The sequence below is a fragment of the Sapajus apella genome, unplaced genomic scaffold (genome assembly GCF_009761245.1).
Source record: "Sapajus apella isolate SASKATOON/1434 unplaced genomic scaffold, GSC_monkey_1.0 scaffold59, whole genome shotgun sequence".
Classification (NCBI taxonomy): Eukaryota; Metazoa; Chordata; class Mammalia; order Primates; family Cebidae; genus Sapajus; species Sapajus apella.
Window position 1 is genome coordinate 9,018,643 of NW_022436999.1, and position 15,101 is coordinate 9,033,743.

General features: G+C 39.9%; 1 protein-coding gene across 4 annotated transcripts in view; it reads right to left on the minus strand.

The window, feature by feature from the left end:
- The window catches only part of SYNE2 (spectrin repeat containing nuclear envelope protein 2), a 209,354-nt gene that overhangs the window by 147,099 nt on the left and 47,154 nt on the right, over positions 1-15,101 (minus strand). For all 4 annotated transcript variants that reach the window (XM_032246097.1, XM_032246096.1, XM_032246095.1 and 1 more), the window contains exons 19-22: positions 10,078-10,343; positions 6,820-6,988; positions 3,767-3,922; positions 996-1,136 (exon numbers count right to left, since the gene is read on the minus strand). In XM_032246097.1, coding sequence (XP_032101988.1) covers positions 996-1,136; positions 3,767-3,922; positions 6,820-6,988; positions 10,078-10,343 — 732 coding nt within the window. The remainder of the gene's footprint in view (positions 1-995; positions 1,137-3,766; positions 3,923-6,819; positions 6,989-10,077; positions 10,344-15,101) is intronic.

Below are 15,101 nucleotides of genomic sequence, written 5' to 3' on the forward strand. Positions count from 1 at the left end.
AGGCGGGGGGATCAGGAGGTCAGGAGTGGGGACCAGTCTGGCCAACATAGTGAAACCCTGTCTCTACTAAAAATACAGAAAAATTAGCCAGGTGTGGTGGTAGACACCTGTAATCCCAGCTACCTGAGAGACTGAGGCAGGAGAATCTCATGAACTCAGGAGGCAGAGGTTATAGTGAGCCAAGATCACGCCACTGCACTCCACCCTGGGACAAAGTGAGACTCCACCTCAAAAAAAGTAGAATAGTATGTTTATGTACAGTTTTATCTAAGATTTTATTTTATAAGACATTTTACAAGGGAAATAAGTTTGGAATTCTTATTTATTTTGTTAAACCTTGGCAGTCTTAAAAAGAGAATTAATATTTTTCATATTCTACTGAATGATTTTCAATATCAACATCCCCAAGATAAAATCCTTACTTTCCTTTACTTGTGAAAATGCTAGTTCATAATCACAGGCTCTCAGAAGTTTGGGCATATGCCCACCATGGAAAAACAGAGTTTTTTTTTGTTGTTTTTTTTTTTTAAATGAGACGGAGTCTCAGGCTGTCACTCATGCTAGAGTGCAGTGGCGTGATCCGCTCACTGCAACCTCCATCTCCTGGGTTCAAGGGATTTTCATGTCTCAACTTTCCGAGTAGCTAGAAATACAGGCATCTGTTGCCATGCCCAGCTCATTTTTGTATTTTTAGTAGAGATGGGGTTTTGCCATGTTGGCCAGGCTGGTCTTGAACTCCTAGGCTCAAGTGATTGCCCTGCCCTGGCCTCCCAAAGTGCTGGGATTACAGGCGTGAGCCACTGCACCTGGCCAACAGAATAATTTTTAAATGCAACTTTCCCTATCAAGCCTCTTTAGGTGATGCCCCTGTAGATTTGATTTAGGGTTTCTGTGCTTCAGAGTAATTCAAAAAACTCACCTTGTGATGACTAATGAACAAGGGAGGAGTGGGTCAGAAATACCAAATGCTCAAGGGAGTTACAGAAGAATTTTACCTTTTGAATTTCTTGTGCTTTCTCAATATTTTTGCTTTTCTGCTGCAACATCTTTTCAACATTATGTAGCCCATTGTTAATTTCTTCTATTTTTCTTCTCATTGCATATGATGGTGAGCTTTTTAAGACTTCATTGCTAATCTGTTAAAGAGAGAAAGACACAGTTGGCTTAGAGAGGTTGTCTGTACTTTATTCACAGGTTTGAACAACAAAAGTGGTAGTCACTCTGTTTTAACTTGTAAAAACTTTTTAAGGGCTGGGGGAAGAAATTCTGGCAAATGTTAATGAGAAGGTGAGTAGGCAGACTAATAAATGGCAGGTGTGTTTACTTGACCTCTTCAATCTTAAATAAAAATCTGTTTAATGTAATATAACATGTATTACAGATATATGCTGAGTTGGGCAAAACTACTGAGTGGACTGTTTGAAACATGCCCATATGGATCAAATGATATAAAAGAATTCCTGGTGGGGAGAGCGGGCGCAGTGGCTCACACCTATAATCCCAGTACTTTTGGAGGCAGAGGTGGGTGGATCACAAGGTCAGCAAATTGAGACCAGCCTGGCCAACATGGTGAAACCCAGTTTCTACTAAAAATACAAAAATTCGCTGGGTGCGGCAATGGGCAGGAGAAGTGGTTGAACCTGGGAGGCAGCAGTTGCAGTGAGCCAAGGTAGCACCACTGCACTCCAGCCTGGGCAACAGTGCAAGATTCTGTCTCCGGAAGAAAAAAAAAAAAGAATTCCTGGGGGATAAACAATTCTTACACGATCTTTCTATTTTGTAAGAAAATCCTCTGCAGAGATCTGTTTTCAGTAAAACCAAACTTACTCAAGCTGACTTTTAAATGTAATTGCCATCAAAGTATTCATTTGCATGAAACAACCTTCTAAAAGCAGCTATTTCTTGAGGATGCATAGAGCTTAATTATTCTCTGTGTAACCACTTGTAGTAGATGTTTTCCCAGCCATCAGAAACTTAGCTAATGAACAGTGTAATGTTTTTTATCTAAATGATTCTCTTAAAAACAAACAAACAAACAAAAACTTGTACTAGGAAAGATAATAAATGAATGTTGAATGTATCACTTTCTAAACGTGATACAATGAATGGTATTTGTGTTCTTGTTTTGCTATTTGATAAGGCTTTCTCCAAGTAGCTACCAAATAACCAAGTAATACTTTATGCTTTTGTATAATTCTTTGTTTCTAAATTAAACTCTCTCTCTCCCTCTCTCTCTCTCTCTCTCTCTTTCTCTCTCTCTCTCAATCTGTATAACCATTGAGACCAAAACCATCCTACGCAGACAGTATACAGATGCAGAAACTGAAATACAGGCTAAATGACTTGCTATAGTCATTTGCCAAGGAAGTAGTTGAACTTGTCCCAAGAAGCCCCCAAGTCCCCACATTGAGTCCCAGGCTCTATTCACAACATCGGGCTGTTGACAGTTTTATATCATGTCTTTATTTCCCAGACCATACTGCAGTCAATACTATTAGAAAAAAGAATCCTACTTTGGTCCCACATTAGTTTTTTATTGCTGGCTGTGTCACAAATTACCACAAGACAAAGTTTTCTGATATTTTGAGCACTATTCTCCTGGTAGAAATGTACACCATTTAGATACATTAGGACAGATCATAATTTAGGACACATAAGCAGCCATTTGAATTACAAGCAGTGGTACCGTGTCTAACTACTGGACCCTTGAACTTCCTTTAGATGCATCACACAACAAAAATTAGTTGCTGTTAGTTACAAATATACAGGTTCACAGCGGAAATTTTCAACCTTGAATTTGAACAACTGGTTTTGATTATTAATTTACTCTGCTAGGGACTTTCGTAAGTATTCATGAGAAAAGCATTTAATTTCTCTCGAAACATTCAGTATTTTCCTCAAATAAAATCAATAGTACGTGATCCTTGAGAAAGTACCAAACTGGTTTTCTTGCGTGTTAAATAAAAAAGATTTGTTACAAATACACATTAAGGGTTTACATGTTTTTTTATATGTGAGATTTTCCTGAGAAATGTCATAGAATTAATGACATATTCTAGCAACTAAGTTTGAAATCTGAATTTTTTGTGTTTAAGATCTATTTTATTTATCAAGTTATAAGTATTCTAGGCTTCAAAAAAAAAAAAAAAATCCTTCTGTGGATACCAAACCAAACAGAATATTCTTCTGTTTGATATGGGTTGTCTTTTTACAATCCAATCAAAGTATCTTGCTAAGCTCCTATGTTTCTAGTATTATAAAATATTTTCCAAACTTTCTTCAAATCTAGACTTTCAGGTGTAAAGATTTGCCCAGGTACTTTTTATGAGAATTCTGTTAACATCGTCATTAGACAGATACTACATGCTAAGTACTATTCCTAGTGAGTTGTGAAATTTGTATTCTTATTGTCCTCAGTTGTAATGTCAAAATGTTTCAAAGAATATATTTTAAAGCAAAGTGTTAACATCCAAAATGTTCAAGTGGTTGTACAGGGGTTGTACAAAAGCAAACCAAACCAAGCCAGTAAAAGATATTATGTAACTGTATTATAAGATGCAAGAGAAGAATAAGCATTTTGATAATTAAATATATATAAATTATCTAATGCTGCTGTTATGTCACATATTTAAAGCATCTTTATCTTAGTATCTTAAAAGCAGTCATAGCTGAAATTCTGGCAAACAGAATTTGACATTAAATGATATTTTCCTCGACAGTCATTCAGCTCTATAAATTATAACAGTAGTACAAACATTATTATTACCTTCTCATCTATGTCTTCTAGAGCTTTTCTGCATTCTTCCACCTGGGATTCAATCTCTGCAGGGACTATGGTGTACATTTCAGAATACTTGATTCGCAGTTTTTCCATAATATTCTCAAAAGTTAGCTTCCCTTTCTTAAGGATGCTTTGAAGCTCCTGAAAACATTAAGAGAGTTTCAATAACTCATAGGGCTGGGGGAAAAGTTTAACTTTAAAAAGTGAAAGCAGCCTTCCAGCATATCCTTACGATTTAAAGGAGCACAGTTTGCTGACAAAACCCCACTAGTGATACAAGCTGATTAAGCCTGAGAGATACTCAGTTTAGTCAGATGATGCTAATTTGTAAGAATTAAACTTGATATCTCTTCATAGTGTCACACCATTATCTAGAAAAGACATTACAACACCCCCTGCTTCTAAAGTACCTTTAGGATTTAATTGTATCTCAGTTGCAGTCCTGATCTAAAAAGCTGCAAGCAGGAAAAAAAGTTTCAAAGAAGTTTTTTGTTGTTGTTATTAACGTGTTGCTATTTCTACTTCTTCCTCCATTATCATCACAATGATTCAAGGCCACTAAAAGCCCCACGCTTGGAGCAGAAGTGTCTACTTTCATGTAATTAGCCCAGCAGAGCTCAACTTCTTTCAAAAGGGAGGGTTCCAGTTCCATACAAAGAATGTAGGTTTTTAGGAGATAAAAGAAATCTGAACAAATAGTCTATTGGCTGTGGCCTAGAAACCAAATCTGATCTACCTTCTCCTGCAGTAATTATAAAGGAGAAAGTCATTTGTTTGGGAAAGTTTCCCAAAGATCAAGTGGAAAAATACTTCTTGACTTGACTGTGGCTTTTTTGTTATTTGTTTTGTTTGTACAGTAGCTGTTCAGTAGCATTATTTGTGATCATGGATTGAGTCACTGCACTGAAGAATGATTACAATTTTAAATGACTCTGTGATGTGTCACTGTTTTCCTTTTCTTAATCCTCACCAGAGGACAAATCTAGAAAGAGAAAGTTAGAGAATAATGACATTCAAAGATAGGGTTTAAGAAGTAAATGTCATCCCGTTTTATCTACACCCAGTCCAGGAGTACAGGCTTTCATTCAGAGGTACACTTAGCAGGCTTTCCCATGAAGACTGCTTGTTTACTTTCCAACATTAATAACCAAAAGTTCTGGTTAGACAGCATGTGACTTTATTTTTTTTTTGAGATGGAGTCTTGCTCTGTCAGCCAGGCTGGAGTAAAGTGGCACCACTTCAGGTCACTGTAACCTCCACCTCCTGGGTACAAGTGATTGTCCTGCACCCTAGCACCTGGGATTACAGGCACACGCTACCATGCCCAGCTAATTTTTGTATTTTTAGTAGAGATGGGGTTTCCCCATGTTGGCCAGGCTGATCTTGAACTTCTGACCTCAAGTGATCCACCTGCCTTGGCCTCCCAAAGTGCTGGGATTACAGGTGTGAGCCACCATAGCCTGCCGAAATGTGACTTTTGAATAAATTTCCAAACATCCTTTTGGACTGTCACCATTGGACTGAGATGAAAGAAGAGATTATTCTGAAGAAAGGAGATTCCAAAAGCTCATCATCACGGGTCAGCAGAGAAATGAAAATCAAAACCATATTGAGATACCATCTCATGCCAGTTAGAATGGCGATCATTCCCAGCACTTTGGGAGGCTGAGGTGGGCAGATCACGAGGGCAAGAGATCAAGACCATCCTGGCCAACATAGTGAAACCCTGTCTCTACTAAAATACAAAAAATTAGTTGGGTGTGGTGGCACGAGCCTATAGTTCCAGGTACTCGGAAGGCTGAGGCAGGAGAATTGCTTGAACCCGGGAGGCAGAGGTTGCAGTGAGCCGAGATTGCGCTACTGCACTCTAGCCTGGCACCTGGCGACAGAGTGAGACTCTGTCTCAATAAAAAAATAAATAAATAAATAGAATGGTGATCATTAAAAAGCTGGAGACAACAGGTGCTAGAGAGGGTGTGGAGAAATAGGAATGCTTTTACACTGTTGGTGGGAGTGTAAATTAGTTTGACCATTGGGGAAGAAAGTGTGGTGATTCCTCAAGGATCTAGAAATAGAAATTCCATTTGACCCAGCAATCCCATTACTGGGTATATACCCAAAGGATTATAAATCGTTCTACTATAAAGACACATGCACATGTGTGTTCATGGCAGCACTGTTTACAACAGCAAAGACTTGGAACCAACCCAAATGCCCATCAATGATAGACTGGATAAAGAAAATGTAGCACATATATACCATGGAATAGTATGCAGCTGTAAAAAGGATGAGTTCATGTCCTTTGCAGGGACATGGATGAATCTAGAAACCATCATTCTCAGCAAACTGACACAAGAACAGAAAACCAAACACCGCATGTTCTCACTCATAAGTGAGTGTTGAACAATGAGAACACATGGACACAGAGAAAAGAACATCACACACCGGGGCCTATTCGGGGATGGGGGGCTAGGGGAGGGATAGCAGGGAGTGGGAGGACTGGGGAAGGATAACATTAGGAGAAATACCTAATGTAGAAGATGGGGGGATAGATGCAGCAAACCACCATGGCATGTGTATACCTATGTAACAATCCTGCACGATCTGCACATGTACCCCAGAACTTAAAATATAGTAATAAAAAAATGAAATGAGATTCCAGATGACCTGTAGTTGTACACAGCCCCTATCAGAGACAGGGCACCATGTGCTACCAAAAGAGTGGCCTATCATGCTACTCAAGAGTGGTCTGACACCCTTGTTCACCAAACACACTGGAAACATAGTTGAAAGCAGGCTGCTTGGTCCAGACTGGCCTATCTTCCAGCCTTGTTTCAACTCTGTTCCCTGCTCTCCAGCCACACAGATCTTCTCCCTCGGTTCTGTCCATGTCATGCCACAGGGGCTTTGCATGTGCCTCTTTCTCTCCCCAGACCACTCCCCCAAACCCAGCCACTGAGTTATCTCCACCCCAAGGACTTTGGATACAAGACTGTAGGCCTGTGCCTGCCACATTCACTAATTAATTCCTCACTTACCTCAAGTTGTTCTGCCTTTTCTGGGTGGTCCTGGAATGCCATATTTTGGAAAGAAGTTGTGGTCTGTTGAAATAAATTCTTCAAAGCAATGATCTCTTTTGTAAAGGAATGTCTTTCTTGGATTTCAGTCTGTATCAATTCCTTATTTTTTTGAGCTTTCTGAAGAAGCCTAAAAGAGAACGTCAAAATATAATTGTTTCTTTATCCAGCTTTTCTGCAAAACACTTTTATTGCAACAATTAATGAAATGCCTAAATAGCTCCTAAAGGATGGTTACCTCCTCTAAGAAGCAAAGTAACAACTTTCAACAATGGATGTACCACATATAAAAACAGGTATCAAAATCTATCACTTAATCAAAAACCTCCAAATCTTTCACCCCAAATATTCTCCTTTTACACATTACATTGTAACTGACATCTCTGTCCTCTCTTCTTCTCCATGTAATCCTTGAGCTCAAATGAAAATGACTCAGAGGTGTGAAAGGAGTCATGGGTGGGCTCTTGGGAACCGACAACCCACTGGCCTTTACTCTTGAGCTGATCCATTTTGCTATGGATGTAGCAAGTATCAGAAGAGGCACCGAAGTGGGTAAAACCTTTCTTGAGTGTTATTTGGTAAGTATCTATGATATTGTGATATAATAAATATATGCCTGATCTCTGCTCTGGTTCCTAAGACAGAGCTCTTAATACCCTTGTAGATAGGAGTGCCAGCTTGGAGTCTTTTGTTCTAATACTTGGTTTTTGACCAGTTCCTGACACAGAGCTCCTAAGACCTTTGTAATTTCCTGAGTAATAGGATCATCTTTAGTTCTAAGGAGGCAACTCTAGGTAGGATCCTGAGTAGCGTCAGGGTTAGGGCTGGTTGTCAGGGGAACCTACTATGTGATTAGAAGGCTGGAAGTTTCAGTACCACCCTACCCTCCAACGTACACCCCCACATCTCTAGGGAGGAGTCAGAAGTTGAAGGTTGAGTTGATTGCCAACAGCCAGTTACGTAATCAATCATGACTACAAAATAAAGTCTCCATAAAAAACCCAAAAAGACAGGGTTCAGAGAGCTTTTGGATTGCTGAAAGTCTGAAGGTTCCCAAAGGTTGAACCACCCAGAAAGCAGGGAAGCCCCACGCCCCTTCCTATACCATGCCTTAGACACCTCTCTTCCATCTGGCTGTTCATCTCTAGCCCTCATTATATCCTTCATTAATAAAATTAATAAACCAGTAAATATGAGTAAAGTGTTTCCCTGAGTTCTGTGAGCCACTCTGGCAAATACATTGAACCTAAGAAAGTTGTTTCCCTTGATTTATAGTCTATCAGTCAGAAGTGTACCAGCTGGTCACGGTGGCTCACGCCTATAATCCCAGTACTGTGGGAGGTCAGGAGTTTGAGACCAGCCCGGCCAACATGGTGAAACCCCTCGTCTACCAAAAATACAAAAATTAGTGGGGCATGGTGCTGCATGCCCGTGATCCCAGCTACTCAGTAGGCTGAGGCAGGAGAATTGCTTGAACCCAGGAAACAGGGATTGCAGTGAGCCAAGATCTTGCCATTGCACTTTAACCTGGGTGACAGAAAGACTCTGTCTCAAAATAAAAATAAATAAATAAATAAAATAAAGGAGAAGTATAGTATATAGGTAGCAACCTACTGCTTGTGATTGGCATCTGAAGTGGAGGGCCTCTTGCGGGATAGATTGTGCCTCCAGCCTGTGTGATCTCATGCTGTCTCTGGGTGGACGGTGTGAGAAATCAATTGGTGTCTGCTCGAGAACTGCTTGGTGTATGGGGATCCCCCCGACCCTGTGGCCACCCAACATGGTGTCAGAAGTGCTTTGTTACATGGTGTGTGAGATTAGAGAGAAAAAAACAGTTCTTTTCTTCAGAGGACCTCTGGCCATAAAACTACTATATTCTTTGACCTAGTGTTTCTATTTCTCAATATCTTTCTCAATGAATTAGTCACAGATGAAAATATAGATTCTGGCATGAGAATATTCACAGCAGTGTTATGAAAATTAAAAACAAAACCAGAATTCAAAGATTCCTTATTAGAGGCTTGGTGTAATAAATTATGGCATATCTATAAGGTAGAAATTATATAACTAGTTACATTTTTTATTTTATTTTATTTGAGATGGAGTTTTTCAGGCTGGGGTGCAATGGCATGATCTCAGCTCACTGCAACCTCTGCCTCCCAGCTTCAAGTGATTCTCCTGCCTCAGCCTCCTGAGTAGCTGGGATTACAGGCATGCACCACCAAGCCTAGCTGATTTTTTGTTATTTTTAGTAGAGATGGGGTTTCTCCATGTTGGCCAGGCTAGTCTCAAACTCCTGACCTCAGGTGACCCACCCGTCTTGGCCTCCCAAAAATGGTGGGATTACAGGCATGAGACACCATGCCCAGCCACAGCTAGTTACATTTTAAAAGAACATTTAAGGGCATAAAAAGGCAAACAGAATTTGCTGATAAATTACTCAGCAGAATACAGAACAGTATAAGTATTCTGATCTCAACTTATTTAAAAACAAAATTGCCAGGCGCGGTGGCTCAAGCCTGTAATCCCAGCACTTTGGGAGGCCGAGGCGGGTGGATCATGAGGTCAAGAGATCAAGACCATCCTGGTCAACATGGTGAAACCCCGTCTCTACTAAAAATACAAAAAAAAAATTAGCTGGGCACGGTGGTACGTGCCTGTAATCCCAGCTACTCAGGAGGCTGAGGCAGGAGAATTGCCTGAACCCAGGAGGCGGAGGTTGCGGTGAGCCGAGATCGCGCCATTGCACTCCAGCCTGGGTAACAAGAGCGAAACTCCGTCTCAAAAAAATAATAATAAATAAATAAATAAATAAAAAATAAAAATAATAAAAAAAATAAAAACAAAATCATAGTTGAAAAAAAGGAGAAAAAAATGATTGGCAGTGGTTGTTGCTGAGTGGTGACATTAAGGTAGATTTTATATTAATTTTTGTAATTTTCACATTTTCTAAATTTTCTGTATTGAATATGTATTACTAAACTAGAGAAAGAGCAAAAAAAAAAAAAAAGGAAATTGGAAGGATATTCATTCTCATTAATACCAGGATGGAAAAATTGTGCTTAATTAGTTATTAATCTTTTCCATCCCTTTTTATACCTATCAGTGTTGTCTCACCTCAATTCTATTGTATCATTTACCATTATTCTATACATATTTTCTAAATTTTGAGCCATAATTGTCAAGCACATGTCCTTAATCATTTTTCATAAATCTTACTTGTTGCATCGTTCTTGCATAGAAGTAATTTCTTGAAATGCCGGAACAGTTTCCATAGCCCCTGAGCCTTCAGGAACATTCTGGATACTTCTGATGCGCTGAAGAAGTAGAGTCAGTAACAGCTGCTGCTTCTCCACGTTCTCTCCATATTGGCATAAACAGTCTAGCAGCTCAGAGAGTTCTTCTGCGGTGGCTGCCTCTTTCGTTTTGGAAATTTCAGGGAGTTCTTCCTGAAGATTATCTAAAATAATTGCTTCTCGTTCAATCTAATTCAATAAACAAAAAGAAAGAACTAAAATAAGTAAAATATACAATAACCATGCCAGGACCTGAAGTAGCCATAATTTTTGTATGCTCACTCTTCAAAGGGTTCCTAGTGCCATATCGTAGTCTGTTTTCCTATAGCTAGGGTATTAATCGTCTACTATCAGAATCCCATAATCCCATAATTCCCAGCTATTGCTCATGTAGATGTGTGATTAAAATGGAGTATTGCTCTTGTGGGATGAAGGAAATGCTGTTGCTTATCTTCGTAAATAATTTACTTCTCCTTCAGATTTCAGTTGGATAAAGCAACATTTCTCCTGAGATAAGCATATGAGCTCGAGCAAACTGCTTTCACTAGGTAGACGAGGTTGGGCAACTTTTAGATATCAAAATTTTTTCTGCAGGTCTCTTTTCTTTCACTTCCAATCCCTATATACTCAAAAAGTTAAGTCCAGCAGATTCTCATTACCCGGACACATACCAAAGGTAAAGCAGTCAGAATTACTGAACCAATCAAGTATTTATCAATAACAGTGTACACAGAACTCAGACATACATAACCTATTACATCACATATCTAGAAACTGGGAGTTCCATCAGTCCTGAACTCAACTAAGATATAGAAAAAAGTCTCAAAGGCCCCTGAATCAGGTCATTCTTATGCTCCCACCTGAATCCCCTGGCCCACTCCTCAATGGCCATGCTCAGTTACCACATTCTGCCTCAGTGGTGGTGAACTCTCCTGCTCTGTGTTCAGTCACGGATCCTGCAATCGTGACATTACAACATATCACTCCAGTCATCTATGTTAATGATATCATGCCAACTGAAATGGTGAGGAAGACCTGAATGTCCAGTCAGACATGCCAGAGGGTGAGAAACAAAGCCTGTGAAAATTCAGGAGCCCCAGTTTCAATTAAGTTTCCAGCGGTCCAGTGGCCTGGGACATGCCAGGACTTCTCCTCTAAGGTAAAGGTCAAGTTGATCAACCTTGTAACTCTACCACTAAGAAAGAAACACATGCATTGAATGGACCTTTTGGGGTCTGGGAGGCAGTATATGCTATCCTTGGGATTACCGCTCAGGTCCATTTATCAGAATAGTGCCAGTGTCGAGAGGGGCCCAGAGAAAAGGCACCATAGGAGGGTCAGACCGTGGTATAAGCTGCCCTGCCATTTGGGCTATATGATTCAGTTGAATACCCAATAACTAGAATACATGGATGCAGGTGTAGACTGGCCACTGTCCAAGAGACCCAGGCGTGCAATGGGTGCTTCTCATCACCTCAAACCTAAATTCAGTTGGATTAGAAGTCCTGGTTCTTCGTCAGACAGCTACACTTCCACCAGGGAATGAGATAAGGGTTCCACTGGGTCATTTTTGTGTCCCCCTGCTGGAAACTAGCATGCAAATAAAGAAATTGCTACATCAATGGGAGAATTGTATATCTACGGTTTCCAATGTGCCTCAGGGTTGAAAAAACTATGTCTGTAATCCAGGACTTAATGGGGGCAACTCTTGGTGCTTACACATCAGAACTGTGCAGATTTAACCTGATAATAACCATAAATGGGCAGCGGTAGCAACCACGACCCAGTAAGAGTAAAGCGACTAAAGGCGCAGACCTTTCCTGTTTTAGTCCTCCTAGTCTCCCACTCCTGCTCCCTGGGATCAGTTTCCAAATAAACCACCCATTTGCAAGCCTCAGTCCCAAGCTCTGCTGTCCACTGTGAAGTTGCTAAGTGATTGAGAAGGGGAAATACAAGAGGGAGAACAATTTTTATTAGGACAGTAATTTTACCCCAAAACTAGGCAATTCTTCAACTTGTGAATGAATAAACAAACTGTATTACACCCACAGGAATCAAGAGAAATTAACTATGATACAAACAGCAGCAAGAATGAATCTCAAGTGCATTATGCTTAGTGAAAAAAAGCCAAACTCAAAAGGCTACAAACTGGCGAGAAGTCACTGATAAGACATTCTTGAAATGGAAATACTATGGAAACAGAAACAGATGAATGGTTTGCCAGGTGCTGGAGGTTATGGAAGGGACTGGCCACCAAGAAGAACAAGGGAAACTTCTAGGGTGACGGAATTGTCTTAAACCTTGATTTTGTTGGTGATCATGTGACTCTGTGCACTTGTCAGAACAACATATCTTACATAAAAAAGTGTGAAGACAGCCTCAGGATCAGTAAAATAGTTACCAAAAAACCTGTGCATTCACATTTCCACCTAGAAGAGGCTCTGGAATCCCTTGATGATTTTCCTTAGACATGGGATCCTAATAAAATTGGTTATAAAACTTTTAGATTGCCGGGCACAGTGGCTCACGCCTGTAATCCCAGAACTTTGGGAGGCCAAGGAAGGCAGATCACAAGGTCAGGAGATCATCCTGGCTAACATGGTGAAATCCCGTCTCTACTAAAAATACAAAAAATTAGCTGGGCATGGTGGTGCATGCCTGTAATCCCAGCTTCTCGGGCATTACAGACTGAGGCAGGAGAATTGCTTGAACCTGGAAGGGGGTGGTTGCAGTGAGCCAAGATCATGCCACTGCACTCCAGCCTGGGTGACAGAGTGAGACTCTGTCTCCAAAAAAACAACAACAAAAAAACAAAAACAACTTTTATGGTCACAGTCAATTGTAAAGTCCAGTCTAGAAAGGGGGATGGACCTATAGTTGCACCATATGTAAATCCAATGAAGGAGACCAAAAAACCCAGAACCCAGCAGAGAAGGGAACCAACAAAGAAATGACTGTTAGTGCAAGTGGAAGAGGCCAGCCTCATAGCTCTCATTATCTTTGACAATGTGAATTTCTTCTAGCACATTATGATCATCGAAGCATAAAATGATGACTTTGAACAACCCAAGTGAATATAGTAAGCAGATTCTGTTTAAGAAAACAGGGAGGTAAAATTTTAGCGGGGGGACATAAATTCAATCAAAATTTAAATTTAGTTTTTAGTTTGTAAACTTATAAACTGGGCATTTAAGTTTTTAAAAAGTCTACTTATATAAACTGTTTATTTCACAAAGGCTGAATTATTATGCTACTACAGGGATGTTTAAAACAGAAATTTACTTTGTCATATATAAAAGCACCAACCATGCTAACAGAAGCTTACATGTATGGGTTGTTAGATGATGTAATTTTTATTGAATGGATAAAAGCTACATTAAAGTCATATCAATTTGACGTATGTAAATATCATGTAAGTTGACAGATTAATGGTTAGGCACCAGAGTCTAAGTTTGAATCCTCTTCTGCCCCTTGTGCAAGTTACTCAGTCTCATTGAGTCTCACTTTCCTCATCTACAAAGTAAGGATAATAAAAATATCCTCATAGAATCTTGACTAGTGCCCTGAACTATGCCTACTATGCCTGCCACACAGTAAGTGCTCAATTTAGTAGTTGTTTTTATTATTGTTATTACATGAAACCATTTTTTTTTTGTTTGTGCTAATCTTTGAAAATCCATTTTGTTAGCAGATTTTGTCAAATGCTTATGTGAATAATTAGAAAGTTCTATATGAATGGAGTCTGAATTAATAAGACATAATTGCAAATGGGTATAGAACAATAATGTGATAAAATAAGAAGAGCAAAATCTTAGAATTAGCCCAGATCTGAATTTGAATAGGAGGTGTTCCTTAACAAATTTTTACTAAGTACCCACTAAGCGCAGGGCCCTGGCCAAGTTCCAAGGTTACAGCCGTGAGCAAGACAGCCCCAGCTCCAGCCCCAGCCCACAGGGGCTTACAGGTTAATCAATCTCTACCTGGGGGCCTTGTGCCATTACTTAATCTGTCAGTGCTTCAGTTTTCCCATCTATAAAATGGTGATAATATTTACTTCCCAGGGACAATGCAAAGATTCAGTGAGAACAGGTGTGAACTGCCTTCTCAGCACAGCATAGTAACTCAATAAATTGGACTATTAGCAACAGGTAGGCACTGGTGCCAGCAGCACCAACCAAAAGTGTAATTTACAAAGTGTATTTTAACATTCAAGAGGCTATTCACTAGTAAAGCCTCACAAGGACCATTGACATAATATTCATTTTACCGATAATAGTTTTAAGCAAGATAATATGATAGTGTAGTGGATAGAGGTTAACATTTCATCCTAAGATAATTTGATGGTTTTGTGTGTGTGTGACAGGGTCTCGCTCTTTTGTCCAGGCTGGAATGCTAGAATACAATGACACAATCATGGCTCACTGCAGTCCTGATCTCCCATCAAGAGATCCACCCACCTTAGCCTCCCAAATACCTGGGACTACAGGCATGTGCCACCATGTCTAGATAATTTTTTTATTTTTTGTAGAGATGGGATTCACTCCATTGCCTGGGCTGTTCTAGAACTCCTGGGCTCAAGCAATTCTCCTGTCTCAGCCTTCCAAAGTGCTGGGATTACAGACGTGAGCCACTGCACCCAGTTTAATTTTCTAAATTATTTTTCTTTCTAAATACAGGTGATACCTGAATCCTGAACCAAGGTTAAATGAACATTTGTGATTGATATGTATCATGCAGGTTTTGAGACCATTTTCCAAAAGAACACCATAACCTCACACATTTTCAGGTCCACACTTAACAACTGCAGTTAATTTCCTTAGTTAAAAATCACTTCCCACATAGTGGGAGCTCTCTTTCCCCTTCTGGATTTCCCCTCTGGGGTTCCCTTCCATTCCCTCTCATGGAAGCCTGTCTTCCCCTCCTAAACTCCATCTCTCTCTCTCTCTG